General features: G+C 39.1%; 1 protein-coding gene across 1 annotated transcript in view; it reads right to left on the bottom strand.

Moving 5' to 3' along the window:
* Positions 1–25,176, bottom strand: part of LOC126482251 (vitellogenin receptor-like) — a 221,222-nt gene that overhangs the window by 23,397 nt on the left and 172,649 nt on the right. Inside the window, exons 28-34 of the mRNA XM_050106231.1 lie at positions 24,990–25,145; positions 12,765–12,916; positions 12,287–12,378; positions 10,234–10,471; positions 8,764–8,941; positions 5,457–5,575; positions 4,858–5,063 (exon numbers count right to left, since the gene is read on the bottom strand). Of these exons, the coding sequence (XP_049962188.1) occupies positions 4,858–5,063; positions 5,457–5,575; positions 8,764–8,941; positions 10,234–10,471; positions 12,287–12,378; positions 12,765–12,916; positions 24,990–25,145 (1,141 nt within the window). The remainder of the gene's footprint in view (positions 1–4,857; positions 5,064–5,456; positions 5,576–8,763; positions 8,942–10,233; positions 10,472–12,286; positions 12,379–12,764; positions 12,917–24,989; positions 25,146–25,176) is intronic.

The following is a 25,176-nucleotide window of genomic DNA, read 5'->3' on the forward strand; positions in this document are numbered from 1 at the left end:
GACTTACCATTAAGTATCATCTCCCCATCAGTTCTGTTCGCAGATGATACTTCTGTCTTAGTTGAAGATCAGGACTCAGAAAAAAATCCCAAATCTGTGATCAGTACCATCAGTACCTTAGAGACTTGGTTTCAGCTAAATGGGGTGAACCTAAACATATCTAAGACTCACGTGATGCAGTTCAGAACCAAACAGTCAAAATGTGAGCAGATTAAGATTGTACACAACAACCAGGTATAGAAGAAGTTGACTCAGTCAAATTCTTGCGTTTAAATATAATACAAATTTGAACTGGCAGGCACACATTGAATACCTGGCAAACAAACTGGGCAGCTTTGCATTGGCAGTGCAAATATTGTCAACTGCAACTGACATGGACACACGAAAAGTAGCATATACAAGCTACTTTGAATCCATTATTAGGTATGGTATTGTTTATTGGGGTAACTCGACAAACATAGTGCGGATACTAAAAATACAGAAAAAAATCATACGAAATATGTGCACTGCAAATCACAAAGAATCATGTCGACCATTATTTAGAAAACTAGTGAAACATTCCACGTGAGAAAAATATATCTAAAAACAAAGATGATGTGACTTACCAAACGAAAGTGCTGGCAGGTCGAAACACAAAACACACACACACACACACACACACACACACACAACACACACACACACACACACACACAAAACACACACACACACACACACAAAACACACACACACACAAAACACACACACACAACACACACAACACACACACAATTCAAGCTTTTGCAACAAACGGTTGCTTCATCAGGAAAGAGGGAAGGAGAGGGAAAGACAAAAGGGTGTGGGTTTTAAGGGAGACGGTAAGGAGTCATTCCAATCCTGGGAGCTGAAAGACTTACCTTAGGGGGAAAAAGGGACAGGTATACACTCTCACACATATCCATCCACACGTACACAGACACAAGCAGACATTTGTAAAGGCAAAGAGTTTGGGCAGAGGTGTCAGTCGAGGTGGGAGTACAGAGCCAAAGATGTTGTGGAAAGACAGGTGAGGTATGAGCGGCGGCAAATTGAAATTAGCGGAGATTGAGGCCTGGCAGATAACGAGAAGAGAGGATATACTGAAGGATATACTGAACTCCGGAGATGGGAACTTGCCCTTCAGTGTATCCTCTCTTCTCGTTATCCGCCAGGCCTCAATCTCCGCTAATTTCAATTTGCCGCCGCTCATACCTCAACTGTCTTTCCATAACATCTTTGGCTCTGTACTCCCGCCTCGACTGACATCTCTGCCCAAACTCTTTGCCTTTACAAATGTCTGCTTGTGTCTGTGTGTGTGTGGATGGATATGTGTGTGAGTGTATACCTGTCCTTTTTCCCCCTAAGGTAAGTCTTTCCACTCCCAGCATTGGAATGACTCCTTACCCTCTCCCTTAAAACCCACATCCTTTCGTCTTTCCCTCTCCTTCCCTCTTTCCTGATGAAGCAACCGTTTGTTGCGAAAGCTTGAATTTTGTGTGTATGTTTGCGTGTCTATCGACCTGCCAGCACTTTCGTTTGGTAAATATATATAGTTTTTAATATTTTTTTCCCATGTGGAATGTTTCTTTCTATTATATAAAAACAAAGATGGTGTAACTTACCAAATGAAAGCGTTGGTATGTTGATAGACACACAAACAAAGATTATTATATTTTTGTATACCAGACATGAATTATTTGAGGGAAACCATTTTGTCCATTCACACGATACTAGAAACAAAGAAAATTTTATGCTCCCCTCTCACCACCTCAGACTGTATGCCCAGGGACCTCAAAACATGGGAATGAAAATTTGTAATAAATTAAAAGGGAACAAGTTGATGCAGATGAATTTAGGTTCACTTAAAAGACAACTATATGAGGTACTGACACTGAAGTGTCATTACTTAGTGGATGAATTCATGCAGGACAAACTGGAAATTTGAGCTGGGGACAATGTGTTATCCTTATAGTGATGTTATTTATTATAGTGCTATTATTTATTAATGCAAAAATAATTGTAATTGTTTTATAAATTTTTGACATGTCTCCTGTACGCAAACCAAATGGATTGCAAATGTACATCACGGAGATGAATAAAACACAATACTAATGAAATAGCAAACACCAAAATTTGTAAACAAAAAGTGACAACCCAATGATATAGTTTTGCAGGTACATTCAGTGGTACGTGGATACTATTTGCAAAATATTCTGTGAACATACTTTAAGAAAGCATCATGCCTCAAGCTCAAGTTGTTCTGCATAAGAGTATCATTAACAAGTTCTTACAATTTTAAAGAATTCCTCTGAGGTATAAATTATCTTCACTTGCATCATGTTTGTTTGGGTTCAATAACTAAATATTGAAAAGTTTAATGTGTCCATAACCTTTTGCACCCTTCCCTGCACGATCATGCAGGTCTTATTTAAAATTTGGCGCACCTCAAATACATAACTTGTGTGTGTCCCTCTGTATTGCAATAATTGAGCACCCGGCATGTGTTTGGTAGCTTGCTGGTTTCATAATGCACTGACATACGGCAGCAGATAACTTCAGAATTTGATGAGAAGACAGAGCCATGTGTCTGTGCTGCGAGGTAAGTACAATGTGTTTTCCTCCATTTCATTAATTTAAGGTAACGCTACATTACTTTAGACTAAGAATGTTTCACTTAACATATGTAACATGACTAAACAGTGCACGAAGTGCCAGTTACATTTTGTAAATGTTTATATTTGGAGTAGCATGATTGTGCATCTTAGGAATTAATGTTGCCAAGCTTTGATGCTAACTCGACTTTCACATGCAGGAGGTACAGTAAATATTTGCCCTATGATTTACGAGCTAATAGTACTGCTTTTATTTTTATATACAAATAAAATATCCTTTCGTCTTTTAAGGTTAACAGATGAAGAAATAATTTAACTTATTTTTGGCGGATTCTGATGTGACCGACCTCTCCAGTGATGACGATTTTCAGCCAAGTATATCATCGTGCAGTGTTGTGGATGACAGTGATGATTCTGATGCTTGTAGGGGTGAAGATAACAGGAGGTACAACAAATTATCTGTTCCAACTCGAAGCAGAATGCTTCTGTTCCACAATCAGAAGTTTGCATTCAAACCACATCATTCTCAATGCAGATTAGTGTCACTGATTCACTGTCAGAACATGCCTAAAATAATAGACTGCTTGAATTCATTTAGATCAAACCTTAAGAAAGGTTAAACCTTAATAAACTAATTCTGGACATTTACTTCTAAATTTCAGAATCCACAAATGGTTGGTACATCACAGCAGTATTTGGCTGATTACTTTAGTGACAAATTTTATGACATAGGTGCATTGTATACTATGTATGTACAGTGCAAGATAGTGACGTCCATAAATACCACTGTTGTGGAACTAAGGTTTATTGACATGAACTTAGCAATGAGCTGTATCCCTTACCCTAGATTACCTGTGTATTGGGAAAATGGTCTGGCCCTATCAGTTTTAAGTGGGTGCCTGTGTAGAGACAGGTTTCCCTGACTCAGATAAAACATTAATTTTGTTGACACGTAGTCTACTCCAGAGGGAGCGCATATAAACAAGCTGTGGAAAGTGTAACTGGTCATTGACACTGAAGTCAGTGCCAAAAGTTGCCAAGGAATCATAACTTTTACTCTGCATATGAGCAAATGGTGCCTTCTTGGGTTGTCGTTCACTGAAACGGTATGTCAAGAACAGACCAAGGCCTGTTGGACTGAAAAATTGTTGTGGGGTCTTCCTCAGGGATGATGACAGACTGAGATTTACCAAGTGACAACACTCCACTATGAGACTGAAGTAGGGGTCTAGGTTCTGCATTTGTGTTGAGACTTACTGAAACATTGCCCCAGAATGTTTTGCATACTTTGACCTATATTTTATTACAATTCCATTCCTAGAGACTATACAGAAAATAGGAATTGTAACCATAGGCACCATCACAATGAATCACATAAAATATGTGAAATTAAAAGGGAAAGCTCAAAGGGTTTATTGCCACTAATATGTCTGTTGTGATGGGATGGGATGGGATGGGAAGAAAATCAGAAAGTTATTTAGCATCAACTTGTGTAGGAATAGAACCACTTGCAAACGCAAAAACAAGGTGGCAAGGAGCAGCATGAGTATGTGGCAATTGACTGTCCGAACATTTTCTTGTTTTGAATAAAGTTTTTAACACTCGATCTGTTGATCCAATGGTTGACATTGGATCAACAGATTTAGTGTCCTAAAATTTTGTTCAAAACAAGAAAATTGACTCAAATTAATTCTTCACTTTGTGGACTTTAGCACTCTTGGTAGCAGTAAAGAAAAGATCGCAGAGGAAAGAAAGTCCCTAAATGGTACACCTGAGAGAAAGAATAATCATGCAGAAAGTGACAATTATAAAAATTAACAACTTGAAAACAAAAAAATGAAAATTTACACTCCACCGGCAAAACCAGTTGTAGACATCTGTTACAATGGTTATCTTCACCAAGGTCTTAAGATCTTGCAGATATGAACACTGCAAAAGCAGGACAAAGTCACACTGCATCTAGTGTGACCAACATTTGCGCATGTCCAAAGAAAAAACTGCTTTCGTGTAATCCATATTAAAAATTAATGTGTGTGTGTGTGTGTGTTATTACCTGGTTCCACAGGTCAGAATGCTTGGGAAAAAATTCCACTATTCAGATAAAGGTTTAAAATCTTTTCTCTCAGAATAGAAAGCGATAATGCACACAAATCTTCCACTTGTTTATTGAAAAGACCATTAAGACAATTTTCAACCACATTTAGCAAGCTCCCCAATTTTTGCGTACCTTGAATCCAAGTCCCTGAATGTGACCAGCTGCCTCTTGTATATGTAGTACACAACAGCCGGCAGGCACACCACCAACAGCACAATCACAAGTGCTATCAGCACAGAGGTATCAGACTTTTCACTCAGCCAGTCAGCAACCGTAGTGGTTTTCAAACCACCCACAATTCCTGGGAGGACAAATCGCGGTTCTGAGGCCTTTGCACCCTGCAAACGTTCCAAATTTTCAGCGATGTCACATTTCAGCTAACAAATTTCTTTAGTGCCAGCAGGATAGGAAATATTTAGAAGCTAAATATTCACAGTAGTGTCAGACAATATCAAGAACTGAAAGTACTCTAGAAATAGTTCCCGAGAGTTGGAGGGACTAGTACACGTCCCAGGGCTGACAATGCACTGGAACCAACAGTGGTTGTGTTTACCTGTATCTAGTACCGTCAATATGAGCTAGCCTACATAGTGGACCAGTAGGTCTTGTTCTCTGATATATTACTGCAGCGCTGTAGTTATTACCAACATGCTGTCACACACCCATTACTGACTGCTTGACACCTACTCCAGACTACTGTGTTTGGAGAGTGTCCCCAGCAGAAACTTTACCTCATTCTTGCAGCGGATGTTTTCACCTACAATCTGCCCGTCTGCACACAGGCACTTGGCACCTTGAGGAGTGATTGCGCACATATGGGAGCAGTGGTGATGCTCGCAGGGGTTCGTGCCTGCAAATCACAATGGCAGATAGCATTACTATATTCTATATTTGTATTGGCACATTACATAATTTAGATTTACAAGGTGACAATTATTAAACCATAAGGAAAAAAAATCATAACTTCTGAAAGGTTTGCATTAGGACGTTCAAACTGCACAGCTAGCTGCAGGCAGGATGGGAATTAATATGCCCATGCGCATGAGCCTTGTTGGCCATTTGCACATGAAAATGTCACGGTAAAGCGTGCCTGAGCATATAGTGCTTTTGAAGACCTACTATGTAAGCAATAACAGCCACACTGCAGCTCAAAGGAAGTTGGGGACTGAGTTCAAGCTGAAAACAACTGGCCCAAGAGTGCTAACAATCAAGAATTTGATTTGCAAGTTTGAGAGAATGAGTAGTGCTTGCAATGACAGTGTCAGCAATGCCTGTCATCCAAGAATGGTGAAATGCCTGTAACCATTGAGAAGACATGCACTGTGTTTCAAACCAGCCCCAGAAAGTGGGAATCAAGCGAAGGGGATTGCGACGAATAGTTGAACACCCGCATCTCTTTCCATATAAAATTTAAGCCCATGAGCTATTAAGTCCCTGGGTCATGAACAGTGGTGGAGTTTCACCAACACTATTGTCCACAGAATTGACAAAAAGGACTTCAATCTGAATATGGTTTTGGTTTAGCAACTAAACTCACTTTCATTTGGATGGGTTTGTCAATATGCAAAACTGGCGCATTTGGGATACTGAGAATCCACATTTCATGGTCGAGAAGTCTCTTCATCCTCAATGGGTGACTGTGGTGTGCAATGTCCAGTCACGGAATAACTTGTGAGATATTCATTGATAGCACAGTGGCTACTGAACATTATATGAAGGTTTTGGAAGATTATTTCATTCCCATTATCCAACGCGACCCTGATTTTGACAAGATGTGGTTCATGCACGCCCTTATCAAAGCAGCAAAGTGATGGCCTGGAGGAGCAGTGTGGGGACTGCTTTCTGGCTCTAGGGTACCCAGACACAGCTGGCTTGAGCCTTGACTGGTCGCCATATATTCCTGATCCGAACCCATGTGACTCCTTTTTGTGGGGCTATATTAAACACATGGTGTACAGCAACAACCCCAAAACCATTGCCGAGCTGAAAACAGCCATTCAGGTGATCAACAGCATTGATGTAGCAGCACTTCAGCAGGTCATGCAGAATTTCACTATTTGTCTGCATCACATCATTGTCAATGATGGCAAGTATATCTAATATGTCATAACATGAATCCCAATATCTGTAGTGATGTTTACACATTGAATAAAGTGAGTGCACGCCATAGTTTTTAATTAATTTACTTTTTTTTCATACAGTTCAATAATTTTCACCCTGTACATTTTGTCCTACAGATCCAATGGTGGAGAACACATGAAACAGGAACACAATAAATTTACAAAAATAAAGAAATGCGATTGTTCCTTCTATGTGAAACATAACAAGGTGGAACGGCTATATTTGTTGTATCACCACTAATTTCTGTTCTGTTCCATATACAACAATATGTAGTACTAACCTGGTCAAACAATGAAAATTGTTTTTAAATTACTGTATACTTGCTCGAGTGTATTAGGAAACAGAACAGCTGTTTTAAAGAAGCCACTGCTGCTGCTCTTACATTAATCAGTTGCTGTCTAGCCCTTCAAACAAAGTGTTGGTACAAAACTGATAGTTGTCCGAGTTCTCTTTACGTGTTACTGTGACAGAACGCATGTCATTTCAATGCATGTAGAAATTTTACCATTGCCAGAAACACCCAAACCAATTTTACAAAGCCTGGGCTGCAGAATTACACAGGTTGAGCAACCTTTGTAAATTTGTCACTAGTACCCATCATGAATCTTACACTCAGCAGGTGGTGCATGTTATTCATCTAATCCCGGCTAGGGAAAAGATTGCAACAGCAACTCTATGTGAGAATCCAACACTTACAGATGTGCTTAATAAAGCACAGTCCTTTTGAAGTATCACGGGCCACAGGCGATCAGATTGCTCTATAGGAGGTGGGAGGGGGTGGGGGTGGGAGTGGGGGGGAATGTGTTTGAAGTAACTCAGTTGACCCCTGTAAGGCATGCTGCAAGTGTTCAGGGTGATGGGGAGTCATGGCAGCAGTACAACCTTCGACTCCGTCACATGGGGCAGTGTCGGTTACAGCCATGGCAGCAACAAGCCGCGTTACAATAGCGGCCGTGTACCCCCTCTGTCTTTCCCATACTGCTTCACCCGAAGTGAGCGTGTTGTGTACCCTACGCATTGGGTTGTTTACAACAAGTGTCTAAAAGAAGTCCACATTACATCTATGCAAAACTACTTCAAACATGGCAGACACAGTAGAACTTGTGGACAAACTATATCTCTACAGTGACTGTTTTACCAAACAAACTGTTGATTTGCATGTGTTTAATAAACCTCTAAAAATGCAAGTGGACACAGGAGCTGCAGTGACTAGTAAATATGCAAATGTACGTAGACTTTGGCTCCCCTCACCTCACACAGATTCTATCGTAGCTAACTTCCGTGGAACCTAAGTGATATCAGGAAGAGTATTTTTACGAGCAAGAATTAGTGAAAATTCTACACAAACATGTTACCTTAGCAAGCACTCTTGTTGCATGCTTTTGTTAAGTCAATACTTTAACCTCAACTGCACTGAAGTGAAAGTACACAAGCAATCCTGTCTCCTGTCTGCTCTTAATATAATGTGAAAGCCTTAAAGTAAATATGTGGAGGTAACATATTGAGCTACTAACAGAATGGAAACCAAACCTATTTTAACTTGTCTAATGATACAAAGCTTGCTTTTTAATTCACTTTGCTGAATTTATCTGGCATAAACACATATTACTGAGTAGAATCAAACAACAGTACGTCCAAGATGGAATGAAAACAAGGATATATTCCTATTCATCACAGAAGCCATTGATCTCCTATTTTTCACTGTATCTGTCCACGACTATTATTTCTCGATGTAGTGAGTAGCAATATAGCTTTTCCCTATTGTTAATATTATTAAACAGTATGATAGTACTGTAAACACAGTAAACAAATTACATTTTCAATTTGATTGTATCTCATTAACATATACCAACTTCTTCCATATCCCCATGGTTCTGCTCCCAAATATGATCAAAATGCACACATCCTTGTACTCACCAGCTCTCTGCCGTGACTGCTGCAAGATGGTCAGGTAGTCTCCGTCATAGACGTTTATGTGGATGCTCCGACACCTCTTTACCTTTGCGAAAAGCTTGCATTTCATCACAAAGCCCGAATGCTCTGGCAGCCAGTAGAGCTCATCCTCAAACAGCACCAGCCTTTTGGGTCTCTTTACCTGCGGAATAAGGAAGGGTTGAAAAAGCCAAGTATGCATATGCTTCAGTAATGAACTGAGGAAATTTAAGATTTCATGTAAATATCAACTGAAATGGGAATAAGTACTTTAACTTTAATACCAGTCAGGGATTAGGCCTTAAGCTTATCTGTGACTACAGTCTGTAATGCAGTACAAGGAGACATCTACGATTGTGGGATGTGTGATCAGCAAGTTATCAATTCCTTCAGCCATTGTCAGACAAATCCTGGTGATGGTACTGTTACTGCATTTGAACAGCTTATCTGGCCTCAGGGCTGAGTGAATTCTGGTGCCAACATCTGTACCTCAGAAAGGTACCGGGAATTGAACCCCAGTCCTTTTGCACCCGAAGCAGCAGCTAACCATGTGGCTACAGAGGTTTCTGGGAATAGGATCTGTGATGGTTTGTTGAACCAACAATATTGCTGTTTGTCATTTAAATGAAACATTTACCTCTGGTCTCTCACCTGCTGGTAATGGCCATTGAATGAGTACGTGTAAGTACACTGTATCTACTAGACCGTGTTCTTTGCCAACCAGGCAATTAGACCAAGTTCTGACAATGTGGATATTTGATTTGAGCAATTAGTATCAATTAAGGTTAACAATGGCAACCAAGTCTTAAGAATTCTTCGTATGTGTGATTACAGTAACAATAGTGTGTCGCAAGTCATCTTTTAATGCATAGTGCTTATGTGTTGTTTTGTGTTTTAGATGAAGGCCCAAGTGTAATTTTGTAGCTGGGCAACAGCATGAGACCAGCCATCTTAAAAAGTAATGGAATTCTCCCTAAACGAAGACAATACAGGCATCTCATGAGTAAAAGAGTTTGGGAAGGTAGCTTTAAATTCTTATAGCTTTACAATAAATTATGCAGACCTGAACATTACATCATGTACGTTCTTTTTTGACAATTATTTCCCAAAAGTGAGTTGAAAGCAATGCAATACGAAATACAGTGTAGTTTAGGTGTATATTGTGAATAAATTTTCGGTTTCCAGCCAGTAACACTTAAGTTATGTGTGGGCTTTCAAACGTAACATGCAAAAGATTTGGTGAAAAAACCAGTGGATTCCAGAAGAAACACGTCTTGGATTATCTCTGTTTTTGATTAACCATTCAGACTAGTCGACATTAACCTGGATGATGTGGAACTTTCAGTAAAATACTATAAAGCTGTACTGGCCTGTGACTGCCAGTCCCCAACGTGCCAGACTATACACTACTTGTATGAAATGTCCAGTGTCTAGTGTAACAGGTCGGAATCTGACCTCCGATGTGAACTCTGCTGTCCTCTCTTCGCCGTCGTATGTCGCTGACTCTACAACCTGGAAGGAGGTGTCCGTCCAGTAGATGGTGCGCCGCACCGTGTCCAGAGCCAGGCCACTCAGCAAACCAAGGCCCGACTGCACCAGAACTGTCCTGCTGCCTCCGGCAAGGTCTGCCCTCCTAATGCTGCCAGCCACTCCATTTTTTATCAAAGTGCTCATTTCTGTCCAAAACAGATATCTGGAACAGTGAACACAGGAAAATTGAGTACTTTTGTTGTGGCACCTGTAAGGGGTCGATATACCTTATCCGACGATAAAAAATTTTTTACCCTGCACAAGTTGATGTTAGGCAAAATCTGTTGTCAAGCACCACTAGCACTAGGAGTAAGAGTCAGGGAGTTCAAGTTTTGAGCCAGTCATGTCCAGGCATTGTGTCTTACTTGTCGCATTTGCATCAACTTAACCGGCCATATGTTGCACTGAGGATTGTGTGTTCACCATTGTTATAACATGTGCTGAAATACCAAGCATCCTGATAAGACGAGATTAACTGTAATTAGAAGGGTGACACAAAAGTAGTATCTGCCTATTATTTTGTCTAAACAAAACACGTAAGTCAAAGGTATAACATTTTGGAATTTGTTATTGCAAATGCTTTACGACTCTGTGAGTATTGCTGACCATCTGGATTCCGATTACAAATGACTCCTGAAGCTGCTAAATCCAATTAGCTCTTATTAAGCCATGGTCACATCAAAATTGAAGCAAGGCTGCTATTTCGGTCAACAATGATCCATGTCATTAAAATTAAGTTTTTCACATTGCAATCCTCAAATGTGAAGGACATTTTCATCAGGCTGCTATTTCATGAAGTTATTTGTTAGACTTGAGGTTTGCCCACTGGTAGGTTTATCTGTAGATGAAACACCAAACATAATAAAGTTCACCTCATCTCCACCGAAAAGTTATTTCTCAAAAACAGCGTCTGAATGATAAACATTTTTGGGTACCCATCCAGGAAGGAAGGTGCGACTATAAGAAGTGGGGGTGATGCTGTCAGAGAGAGAGAGAGAGAGAGAGAGAGAGAGAGAGAGAGAGAGAGAGAGAGAGAGAGTACTGAGAGTGACAACTAAATATTTACCTTGTGTGAAACCAGATGTCTTACAGCAAGTCACATTATTTTATTGTCACACCTCACATGTTCACAAATCCAGCACTGATAGCTCACAACTGCTTTCAAACTTATCTATTTGTAATGGGACATTATGTAGATTGGGAAAAAGCAAAAAGAATGAATACAAACCCACATCTCCCACTGTGGTGATAGAAATGTGACCTAGACTAACACTTTTGCCATTTTAAATGTGCTGTTTGTGTTTCCTACTATCTTTCACCAATTGCATTGAAAGTTGTATTGTATAATGCTCTTTTATAATACTCTTTTTTCGACAAATTTAACTATTGCAGTAATCATACACAAATCTACATGTTAAGGAGAACTGCATCCCAACAAGATACTGATACCAAAAATAGTACAATCTTCTGAAAACCCTCCACTACATCATATACTTGAGAATTAGAATGAAACAATAGAAAATCCAGGATGGAATAATAACAATGTTACTATATGGCACAGATGTTGACACACACACACACACACACACACACACACACACACACACACACACAAAAAAAAAAAAAAAAACCTCTGGCTGCTGGAATAAGACATAAGTCTGTCTCCAACGAATGGGCCAAAATCATTTTTGCACTTAGGTGGATCTCAAGAACAGCCAGCTAGGGTAAAAAAAAAATGATCCCACTAAAGATAGGACAAATTGTAGAGAATAAAGCACACTTCATATAAGATGGCTAACAACACTAACTATTCACCTGAAGTTAAGGTACAGGAAAGTTAACTACTTTTCCTAATGGAGAACTGAGACTGAAGTAATGTTTTGTTACCAGTATGAAAGTCAACAATTTTTTTATTTCTTGATCTTACACAAATAGTGAGACCTTACAGCACATTTACTATTTCTTCTGGTACACTCACCCACCAAGTGGATCTACTGCAATGTTGCCAATCTTACTGCCACGTTCGGCAGTCACCACAACAGCACAGAGCTTCTCAGTCAGGTGGCACACCTGTGGAAGGGAAAAAACACTGGTCAGAAACCAGTTCTGGTCTACATTGTTAATGAAACTACTTGTCATCTGACTCATTTCACACAGTGCTGCAGTGTCTTCACATTGGCTGTTGCCTGCACCTCTCAACACTTTTGTGAAAGTGGGCTGCAGTTGCAGTGGAGACCACTGAACTGAAAGGAGTTAAATGAGCCGGCAGAAATGCTACAGAATTATGCACGCCCACTGCACTACTTAATAACTGCAAGTGAAGCGATGCTTTGACACGACACTTGATGGCAGCCTAATGGTGGGTGCTTGAATTTTAGAACTACTACGAGATGTTGAATCAACTGACAAGCAGTTTTAACCAAATTGAGCATCAGTTCCATCCCCCTTGCACTCACCTGTATGTCACTTTGCCCAACAGGCACATCATTCACATAGTAGATGTTCTTTGTGATCCAGTCTATTGCCACCTCTGTTGGGTTACCTACCCCTTCCACGTACGTCCTGTTGTGGGTCTTCAGTGACTGGCAGTAAATTGTTGCCGTTTCCCCTGAAAAGTAAGGAGTTTTAGTGCTCTTTCACACTGTTTTAAACCTTTCATTAAGTTTCTCTCAGTAATGAAATAATGTTTATTGCGAGGAATCAGATAGTTTACATAATGACTACAACAATTTGCAACATCAAGTGTGATTAATTAAAATTAAGTAGTGGTGAATCAGTGGTACTTGTGTAAGTTTAAGAACATTTAAATTTTGTCACATTTTGGACTGTATCGTTATATCTACAAATACTTTATCAATTGCTGGATAATTTATTGAAGGGAAGGGTAGATGCAGAAATACTGTCAGAAAGTATTAAAGTATCAATATCTGTTTATAATATTCAGTCTGACAGCTTACAACTTAGCAGGAAATTCAGACTCTACAGTCCCACATGTTAAGGAGGGAGCATTTTATACAAAAATGTCACACTAACTACATGTTTCAAAAAACTTCTAAGGGAAAATACTGTTTTAGGAGGAGTCAATGTTTTTACTGCATTAAATGTTTCTGGAATATAGACAAATATGTCAGTTTCAATAAAGCTGTGAGGTTTAATACCACTAGACGGAAAATGGTGGGTTATAGTCTTAAATGATTGAAGATGATTGTTTTTATTCATAGTCAAGCTTTCAACAGCATATTGCCAGATAAATTGTTTTGTTATATGCAGGTAATTTAAGGTCAAAATGTAATGCCATTGTTGAAGATATTTGGATCTAAATAGTGGTGATAAGACTAGCAATCTGAGAATTTATGTATGAAGTATATTAAACACTTGTGTTGAAAGAAGAAATACTGGACAGTGTATCAGAATTTAGAAGTATTCCAGCTTCATTTCAGCCTTCAGCCTGAAGACACTGCAAAAGAGAAGTCTGCTAGCAAGACCATCATGGTCATCTGGAACTCAATAGCTGGACTGCATAGTCAACTTTATGAAGTTTATGACAGTAAAATATACTGTCAATGCGACAGAGCCAACCAACTCTCCATTTTGGCTCATGCCCATGACCAGGAACGAGAGATTTACATTCCAGTCTTAATTTTTAGGCTTTAATTTGCTTATGTTTATTTCACGCACTAGTGCTGTACCTGAAAATTTCTGGTTTCAATAACCAGACTTCATGCCAAATTTTATATATCTTAGAGTTACATACTGCTTGGATGTTTCTCTACAGCCTTAAGAAGTCTGTCACTAATAAGTTTGAGGTTTCTAACAGTCCCAACATGACAGAACATGAGATTGAAGTCCTTTAAGGAATTCTATTAGCAGACCAGGCAGCCTCAAACAATGTGAACTGGAACTTAAATTAGCAGGAGCCCACCCCAGCTTCAGAACCACATGTACATTAAACAACCCAATGCATATGAGCTGTTAACTGAATATAATACAAACATTAGAAAGAGAGCAGTTCATATTTACAATGTTGTTTGATACATACTGACACAGTAATCAACTGTTTGTGAAAATGATGGCAATCACCACCACATGAAGGGAGGGGGGGGGGGGGGGGGGGGGGGGGGGAAGGGGAGAGAGGAGGAGGAGGAAGGGGTGTGTGTGTGTGTGTGTGTGTGTGTGTGTGTGTGTGTGTGTGTGTGTGTGTGTGTGTGTGTGTGTGTGTGTGTCTTTGTCCTGTACATGTGGGAAATATGAGATGGCAAATTTATGATTCAATCAGCTCTTTTTGGAGGTGGTAGCCCGCAGGTATAGCCATCACTAGAGATGGGCGGTCCACTCCTGAATTCAACCTAAGAGCTGGATCCTTCCTTTTAAGGACTGGATGATTGACGATTCGAAAAAAGGGAATGATAGCTCATCATCTGATCTGAAATGTGTGTCTGGTGGCAGCAATGAGCACGTGAAAATTCTGTGGTAGGCCGCTTGCAACAGCACCCCATGCTACATCCTGAAGAAAACATTTCCCGAGCTACAAAAATTGTGCTATAGACCATGTGCACATATTGATTTGCATATCATACTAATATGTGATGCCTTATAACAGAAAATAAAGAAAGATCAGTTATTCAGAACGCTGCATTAATGTAGAAAACATTTTCAGATTAATATTTTTGTTCTTGGTTTGTACAGAAAATCTCAAATTTCAGAAGCCCAATAAATGTTTATATACTTTTCAGTGAGCTATTACTTCTTATCCTTTGACATATCGTCACACTCAGAATGTGTTGTCAGCGACCGCATAAGCTGCAGTCCGCAGCCGTGACAACGTGAGAGCGTATCCCGACACGACCGAGGCAGCACTCCCCTCCTGAGGCTCGGCCCTCCACACAACTCACCAGTCAGACCACCAGCTGCCTTGCTAGCTTAGTACTCCCCACCACTTACTGATCGGATCTCGAGCAGCCTCACCAGCTCACTACCCCCCATCACTCTCACAGATCTTGATCACAATGTGGCTCACTAGCTCCATGCTCCCCACCATTACTACAGATCGGATTGCAAGGTAGCTCTCCACTCCCCATCACACTCGCACGGCAGACCACACGGCGACATGTTCTCTGTGCTCTCGGCACAGTGATTCGGCTTGCTGCTTGCTTGCTCGACAGAGTCTCAGCATCCAAGTTTGGCTCTAGCAGATACTGTTCTTTACAAAAATAACGGTATGTGTATTACACAATTATTTTAAAATATATGATAGCGTTTTTACACAGGTTGTCTCAGGAGAAATGAACAATACCTAGGCAAATGACAGGTATGATCATTTGATGCAAAGAAACTACATATGGACATATGCCCTATTCCAACTGGTTCCCAAGACAATACATTTAATGTTGCTTTTGTACATTTTTCTTGAATAACTAAATCCACAACTTCTAGCAAAAACATGTCACAGTACAAAACTAAACTACTTTAAAATTCCTATAAAAGAGTCCTATTCATTTTTCTTTAGTTTGCAAGAAGGAAGTGAGAGAATTCTGAAAATCTCAGGTGATGCATACACACTGAGGCACAGGTAGCTTTTCAAACGAAATTTGAGGTAGTTTTTCGACTTCATAGACCGTGTGTCCGATATCAAATAATTTGTCTCAACTTCGTTAACACTACAGTGGTGCTCCGTGAACAATAGCTGTGTACTGATTAACAAAATAAATAAGAGTGTACACTAAGTATGTTCTATCTAGGAAACCATTCAGATTAGGGCATTTGTCCATATGGAGTTTTTCACTTTGAATGACCATTTGTGTTATATCCCTGAATATTGAGCAGTCTTCCTGGGACACCTTGTATGTTTAATTTTTTTTATTTATTCATTTAATCTGAACAGGTCAATGCCTTTAGGATCCTCCCTAAATCAGACAAGAGGTTTATACATAATTACAAAACTAATCAGTTACTTAAAACATCATAATATTTTTAATGTGTGTCTTCTCTCTCTGTGCACATATTAGGCATTTGCCTGTTTCACCGTCTTGGTTGAAATTGCTTGTATTCCTCATTCTTCCTAAATATCTTCTGTCCACTGCGTAACAATCATCATTAATTTTGATAGGCTACCATCTTCCATTCTTGTCACATAGTCCTTCCAGTTGTTTCCGTATTCTTTTATACGCACATTTGAGCATTTCATTCTTAGTTCTTTTCTGATGTTTGCACTCATTCTGCTGTCAGACAGAATGCAGCCAGCTACTATTCTTAGTAAGCACATCTCCAATGCTTGTATTCTTCATTCATTTCCTTTTGTTGCAGTCCATGACTCACCTCCACATGTTGTAGTCAGCACACCCATTGTCCTATAGAAATCGGCTACAGTTTCCTTTCTTGCTTCAGTTCTGAGCGCTCTACTGATTGTTCCATCAATTTAATTGATCTCTCTATCTACTTCTGTGTGTCCATTTCTGTTATGAATGATATAGTATTTTCTAAGAAGTTGAACGAGTTTACTCTTTCTGTTTTCAAATCATCATTATTTTGCTGATAATTATCTGCTGGCCCCTAAAAGCCATAACTTTAATTTTCTGTGAAGATACTAACAGACTGTATAACTTAGATGTTATGGATACAATATGAACAGCTCTTTGCAGCATGTTCTCACTATTACCAATCACAATTTGATCAGCAGCAAACAGATAATTCCTTTGGCTGAAGTAGAAAATATTAATTTACTTGTCACTTGCTTCAGCATGTCGTCAACATAAATATAAAAAAGAATTGAACACAAACTGCATCCTTCTCTTACTCTCGAAGTTTGGCCCAATCATTGATTTTCCATTTCCGGCACTGGAGATTTTTCTTCCTCCGTACATGCTTTTAGTTACCTTTATAACACACAAAAGGTGTTCCTGTTTTGTTCATTATCAGCCACAGTTTTTCTATATTTATCGAAAACCTTTACATTGTCTATGAATAGTAAATGTGTCTTCCTACTGAACTCTGTGTTACTCAATGATTTCTTTAATAGTGAACGTATTGTCTGTGCATCCTAAAACACTTTTGCTCTTATAACAGAATATTTTCATTAATTACTGCTTGTCTCAGTGTTGCTGTTACAGACTATAATTAATACCGTAAGTTTAGCAGAGAAATGCTCTTTTAGTTTTCGCAATTACTTTCATCTACTCTCTCATAATTGGATAATATTGTACCTAATTTCCATTCACCTGAGATTTTCTTATTTCTCCAACATCTGTTAATATAATTGAAAGATCTGGATATCAGTGTGAGAGACTTATTTTTAATCAGTTCTCTGTTTTTCTATTTATCACTAAACACTGTGTGTCTTCTAATGTTTTCATTTCTGTTCTATCTACTATTATCTCTTCCTCATCTTCATGCCAATCATTTCTGTCCAGATTTTTATTTATGTTGTGTTATTTGCACAATATGTAGTAATGAAATTAAATCAAATTGAAAATGATTTGACAGAAGATCTGAATTTATCCAATGCAATTTAGAATAATAGTACTGCTTAAGAACTAACAGCAATGGTGGTAGCTATACTATTGCTAAAAATATTAACAACAGTAGATGACAGTAAAAAGTATTTGGGAAATGAAGAATGTCTGGTATGGTAATTAACTGTAAAGGGATATTGGGTGTGTTGAGGCAAACATTTTTGTTAGTTTAATAAATATGTCACTATGTTTTGAAGCTGGGTTTTGTTATTCGGTTCTCTGATATCTGGAGGGAGAGTTGGGTTCCTCGTACTGAAAAGGACCTGCATAAGACGGCCGAGTAGTGGTGCTCGACACAGAGGCTTTCGCTCTGATGAGAACAAATGTTTATGCTGTGTTGTTCAGGCAGAGCTTCAGGGTCTAGGGAGCAGCAGTTATGATGAGCAGTAGTGGGTCAACAATAAGCTTTATCATCTGGACTGCAACGCCGTCCTGTAGTAAATGCTTATCTGACAGATTTTTCGACGAGGTTGTCAGATCAAGACAATTTTTCACGACAAACTGCCATTTACCACTGTGAAATTATCAGTAAGTTATTTTTTGCTTATGGTTCAATGACGTTTATCGCTGAAATCAAGTTCTAGTTTAGTTCCTTGGTTGGGACAATGGGATCAGCTGAAGCTTCTATTTTGCCTGTACTTCCCTAAATCAAAGTTTCCCTGTAGAACATCTGGTCTGTATGTGTTAGATTATGGTATTGACACACCTCAGTTATCTTTCCTCTCAGACTGATTGACTCTTTTCTTTCTCCCTGTAACGAATTTTATTTTTGAGAGTAGCTGTAAGTACAATGTGCAGTGTCCGAGATTCATGCTCTGTTAGCTCCTCTGCTGGCCAAGATTCAGGTTTTCCCTCAAGGTTTAGGTCTTTGGGGGAACATATTTTTTGTGTAATCTATTTAGTTTGTACTTTTTTCTTTCATGTCTAGGAGTGACATAGAAGTCATCTCCCAAATTATCTATTGTGCCTGTGCTGCAAAAACAGGTACAATGATATATGTCAAGTCTCTGTGTGTAGTCAATTACAGTTTACTGCTTGGATATTTTAAACGCACAATATTCCATATCGCTCAGATAAATGTTCAATCACTTTCAACTCATTTCCATGAACTACGCCATATATTTCAAAATATCGATATCCGTGTACTACTTTTAACGAACTTGGACACCTGGTTCAAGCCAAGTGTGCTCTCCATTTCTGTAAATATACAGGGTGTTACAAAAAGGTATGGCCAAACTTTCAGGAAAAATTCCTCACACACAAATAAAGGAAAGATGTTATGTGGACATGTGTCCGGAAACGCTTAATTTCCATGTTGGAGCTCATTTTAGTTTCGTCCACTTATGCTCAATGGAGCACGTTATCACGATTTCATACGGGATACTCTACCTGTGCTGCTAGAACGTGTGCCTTTACAAGTACGACACAACATGTGGTTCATGCACGACGGAGCTCCTGCACATTTCAGTCGAAGTGTTCGTACGCTTCTCAACAACAGATTCGGTGACCGATGGATTGGTAGAGGCGGACCAATTCCATGGCCTCCACGCTCTCCTGACCTCAACCCTCTTGACTTTCATTTATGGGGGCATTTGAAAGCTCTTGTCTACGAAACCCCGGTACCCCTCTACCAAATGTAGAGACTCTTTGTGCTCGTATTGTGGACGGCTGTGATACAATACGCCGTTCTCCAGTGCTGCATCAGCGCATCAGGGATTCCGTGCGACGGTGGGTGGATGCATGTATCCTCGATAACGGAGGACATTTTGAACATTTCCTGTAACAAAGTGTTTGAAGTCACGCTGGTACGTTCTGTTGCTGTGTGTTTGCATTCCATGATTAATGTGATTTGAAGAGAAGTAATAAAATGAGTTCTAACATGGAAAGTAAGTGTTTCCAGACACATGTCCACATAACATATTTTCTTTCTTTGTGTGTGAGGAATGTTTCCTGAAAGTTTGGCCGTACCTTTTTGTAACACCCTGTATACTGCACCATAAGACAACAGAGGTTAAAGACGAGGAGGTGGTGTAGTGACATACAAATGCTGTAATGTTCATGCTTCTCAAATCCAGAAGTCATGAAGACAAACCAGTCAAATATATGTTCATAAATATCAAGTCTCTTCACCCGGGAGAAAGTGTATTTTCAATCGGGAAATCTGGGAACTTTTTTCCTTGTCCACGTATACACCCTGTATGATCTGCAAATTCTAGACCCACAATGGCGAAGTTTGTACCATATACGAGAAGGCCTGAAACGCTCGTAGAAATGAATATGATGGTGTAGTCAAGATCTCTGACAGGAGGGGGGACAGCCTCTTTCAAAACTGACTCTTAAAAATTTGACTTGACATAGAAGCATACAAATAATGCTAGTAGCACTAATATAAATACTCTGCCCCTTCACTGTGAAATTAAAGTGTGTATTTTTTTTCTTCAGATGCAACTCTAAATCAGCTTGCACCTACCCATAATGCAGTTTACATTTACAATCGTATACATCTATTTGCCACGAAATCCACAAAAAAGTAATTCATAGCTGGGATATCAGCTCACACCATCATATTCATTTCTACGAGCGTTTCAGGCCTTCTCGTATATGGTACAAACTTCGCCATTGTGGGTCTAGAATTTGCAGATCATACAGGGTGTATACGTGGACAAGGAAAAAGTTCCCAGATTTCCCGATTGAAAATACACTTTCTCCCGGGTGAAAATACACTTTCTCCGTGTTAAGTGACAGTATACTTTTCCTCGGCACTGTAAAACTTATCAATCCTTAGAATGTTTATGGTTTTCTACACAGACTTAGAATTTGCTGGCACTTTAGAAAACAAAACCCAGGGGGAAAAAAAAGAAAAAACACACGTTTTGGAAGGATCTTTGATGTGCAGCAATATGTACACCGCATGTCTGTTTTACAGAGGTATAAATTCGAATGCCACCGAACACTGCATGTTACTTTCTGAAGCAATGAAATCGGGATTGCGACGTGCTTTTGTAAGCCAGTCATAGCTCATGTCACATGATCTCGGCACAGGACACTTAATGTAGTCAACCAATAGCAAGATCACTAAGTAGCGCGAACACACAAAAAGAAAAGTTAATGGTTTAAATTAATATACATAGTTTTGCTAGAAGAAAAACAAAGCTTTCACAAATAATATTGCTCTCTAAGATTAATAAGCTGCAAGAGACGCTAAGCTTCCACATATAATTCAGATCATTTTGCGTGTGTTACACTTTAAGATACATCACACAAATGTGCCAGTAAAATTTGTAATAAGTGTCGGATCTTCTGGGCTCGAAATTCTTTTAGATGGTCGTCCTCAAAGAGTTTATTTTTAAATGAGAGTCAAACGCTCAGTGATTTAAGAAATTCATTGTACATTCTCTAACATAGTTCCTCTTGTGTGAAAGGAAATTTACTTTTAAAGTAACTCTTTTCAAATCATCATTTGCAATATTTTCCCGTGACCTGTTTGAAATTGGTTCGTTTCAGCAGTTGCCAGAGCGCGCCAGATAAGAGGTGTCATTGTGCCTGCGCAGCTACAATAATGCAGGAAGCTCGCATGTTTTTATGTGTAAAACATTAAAAGATCTTGCATTATGTCATAAAAGAAAAAAAGACATATAGGATACTTCAAGAGCATCGGAATTTCGTGAACTATACTAAAATGCATAAAGCGGCTTAAAGTGCACAATCGTATGTCCAGATTCGGATGTAAATTTTCTTGAGTACCAGTACTGTATTATCTCATGTTTGGTTCTTTATTATGGCATAATGCCATACAAGCTAGAAGGTGGAAAACGTGCACTTGAATGCAGCGAACAGTTGAAACTAGCCAACAGTGTGAAATTAAACACTTCATTTCAAATAAATTGACTGCCTCGGTGCAAAATATTAATAAAAGCCAAATCTCTTTAGCAAATCGAGAAAAATAACTTCATTGTTCTGCAAGGTGATTAATGGTTGACTGTCAGAAAGGTGGATATAAAACCTGAAACTAACAACATATTTTAGCCTTCCGTAATTATGCGAGTGTATTTTAATTTATTTGGTAGCTCCCAGCCACAGAAATTCTGTTTTGTTTTCATTTAATGTGAGAGCAATAAACAAAGAGGAAACAGCAAAATCACTAAACATAAGCACAGGTCACGTGGAGACTACTCACCTCCCCCCTACAACTCAGACTGCTCTGTGCATCAGCACCAGATCTACGATATTTCCGAACCGAAGCAATTTAGATAGTGGCGCCCAGCCACACATCTGTAGCCAGAAGCGGGAGAAGGTATTACATATAGGCAATTCAACCGCGCATGCGTAAGAGCCTGCCCGCAACTGCTCAAATGAATCAGATGTGAACAGCTGTCATGTCACGCTCATCGGAGGCAATTTGTTGTTAGGAAGCACTGCATATTCTTCGTAAAGCCTTTGACACACTTTGGTTGGCAGACAATTGTATGAGCACTGTGTTTTGTTGTTGTATATGGCGCATTTCCTTTGCGACTTAAGTTTTATTTTCATTTTTTTTCTCTCGTTCGTGTTTTTTGCTGCAGCATTATCCTGCAGAAGCGGGATACAGTAATATCCTTCGTTAAAGTATTTGTTCTTACCAGTCAAAATCACAAAAATTTAACTGTTAACTAAGAGAAGGAAAAGTTCCTGGAATTCTAAAAAATTTCCCGGTTTTCTCCCGGATCTCCCGGGGTCGTATACACCCTTTCATAGCATACTACATCCCACTTCGTAACTTCTGATTATAGACAGTGCTGCACGTATCGTCAGGTTCTGGACCGAGTTGTGATTTATTTCTTTCATCACACCCTTACTTCCAACTGCTTTCCATTTACAACAAATAACTAAATCTGTTAGTGTTATAAAGCCACTCACACTAAAAAGTATGGCATTAGATTCACAGCTTTTAAAAATGATTTGCAGAGGATACCATCCTTTCTCTAATTGAAGATGCAGAGTTTAAAAAACTTTGTACATATGATTTGCCCAAATTATAATTTACCAAGTCAACAAACACTGTCAGACAATCTGATGCCCGGTTTGTATCACAAATTATTTGATAAAATTAAAAGTGACTTTGCCACAACACAGGCATTTTGCCTTAGGTCTGATGGGTGGGCAAGTGTAAACAACATTAGTTCCTATGCACTCACTATACATTTCATAGACCATAAGAGTGAACTGATGTCATACCTTTTAGAGTGCTTACAATTCAAAGACAGACACACTGCAGAGAACATCTCAAACGGGTGAAGTCTGTTACCGCCAAATACAATGAAGTTTTAAAATCACTGCCATAGTAACAGACAATGCGTCAAATATGAAATTAGCCGCAAATCTTCTGCAAATCACACATATACCATGCTTTGGACATTCTTTAAACCTCACTGTGGAACATGCATGTCAGAAGTCTATACAGAAAACCATTGATGAAGTCAAAAGAGCTGTTATGTTCTTCAAGAAGAGTTGCTTTGTGTCAAGCAAACAAGCCGAAATGTAAGGAAGTTTTACAAAAAAGATCAATTGAAACTAAAACAAGATTTCCCAACCAGATGGAACTCTACTTTTGAGATGTTGCAAAGATTTACTTTAAATAAATAACCTAAAATTTCTTGCCTCGCTATTTTAGGTGAAAAATCAATCACCTTACTTAAAAAGATAGAGACTGGGAGATAATGTTACAGGCTTCACAGATTTTGAAAGTTTTCGATGAGGTAACCAAAGAAGTACGCTCAGAGGAAACACGCTCACTTTCAATGATGAAAAATCTTGCCGAGATTAATGGAATGTCAACTAAAATCTTTTAAAGAGAAAATAAACAGCCCTCAATAAAGAGTGTCATTGGTTGAAAATTTGCTTAAAGAGTTATCAGAGCAACCAACTGATTAGGCAATATTATTAGATCCCAGATTCAAAAGGCAAGGATTTTCAGATGAGAAAACATTCCAGGATTGCTACACAAAAGTTATTGCACAAATGAAATTGCTGGTTGTTCAACGAACAAACACTGCCAATATCTCAACCAGTTACTACCGTAAGGTGTGAGACTACTTCAGGAGTAGTTTGATGAAACTATTCGTCAGCTCCAAGCAAGTTACCACTCAAAGTGTGGCAATTGTCGAATTGGACAAATATTTAGCTGAGGGATATTTGCCTAGAAATATTGACCCCTTAAACTAGTGTGAAACAAGAAAACTGCTGTACCCAACCATATATCAATTGGTCCTAAAAGTACTATGTATCACAACAACGTAAGTGCCCTGTGAATGAATCTTTTCAAAAGTAGGACAAATATGCACGAAGAAGAGAAACAGATTCACTTCAACTAAAATAGGTAAAATTTTATTTATAAATCACAATATTGATTAATTTTTCTGTTTTAGTTACATATATAGTAACACTGATTGTAAATTATGACTACAGACATACTTGCACCCGACTAACTCCACGCCAATATTTGGAGATGGAGGTCCCAGGAAGAAGACCAATTGGGTGGCCTAGGAAGAGATGGACAGATCTCTAGAGGAGAAGAGCAACGCAAGATTTAGAGGAGAGGGAAAAGCTATACCAGGACAGAAACCAATGGAGGCGTATCTTTCACCAAGTTCCTATCTGGCTTGCTGGAAGGAAAGCCTGATGAGGTACTTTAATTACAGTTATACTATAATTTTTGAATTTTATTTTTCCAATAAAAGTATGAAAATACAACAAGAATTGGTCTTCACTCTTAAAACCTTTCCCCTTTATAAAAAATATTTAGGATTTTGTTGTAATATTTTTAATTTTTAAAGCAGACGAAGTTTAAAACTTTCCTACCTGAAAACTGCTAGGGACATAATGCAAAATTATTACTCCCTTCATACGTTCTTTCAAAATAGGACCAAATTGGATAAAAATACAGGTTTAATGACCTTCATTAAAAAGGTGACATGCCTTCGTTTTATTTATTTTTGTGAGTGAAGAGCCTGAAAATGAACTAGTCGATTCCAGTGCTTGAGCAGTTGTGATCCAATCTGAGGGGGGAGGGGGGGAGTTTTGCATATCTCTAGTCATCACACCAATGATTTGATGCTTAAAATTGCAATTCCCTGCGTATCAACAACAAACTTCTCCCATCTGAACCACCAGGGAACAGTCTGGGGGAAAACTCACGAGTGCTCCAGCAGATGGCGTACTCCCTGGCATCGACATCCAGACCTGTGACCCTCAGGAACTGGTGCTTGTGCAACACATCCACGCTGGCCAGAGACTGCGACACCTTCCTAATCTGGCCCCCTCCCGTCACCAACACATACTCCATGATGGGCCCTGCAGCACAGACAGATACCATCAGCTGGCC

Source organism: Schistocerca serialis, chromosome 5 (assembly GCF_023864345.2).
Source record: "Schistocerca serialis cubense isolate TAMUIC-IGC-003099 chromosome 5, iqSchSeri2.2, whole genome shotgun sequence".
NCBI lineage: Eukaryota > Metazoa > Arthropoda > Insecta > Orthoptera > Acrididae > Schistocerca > Schistocerca serialis.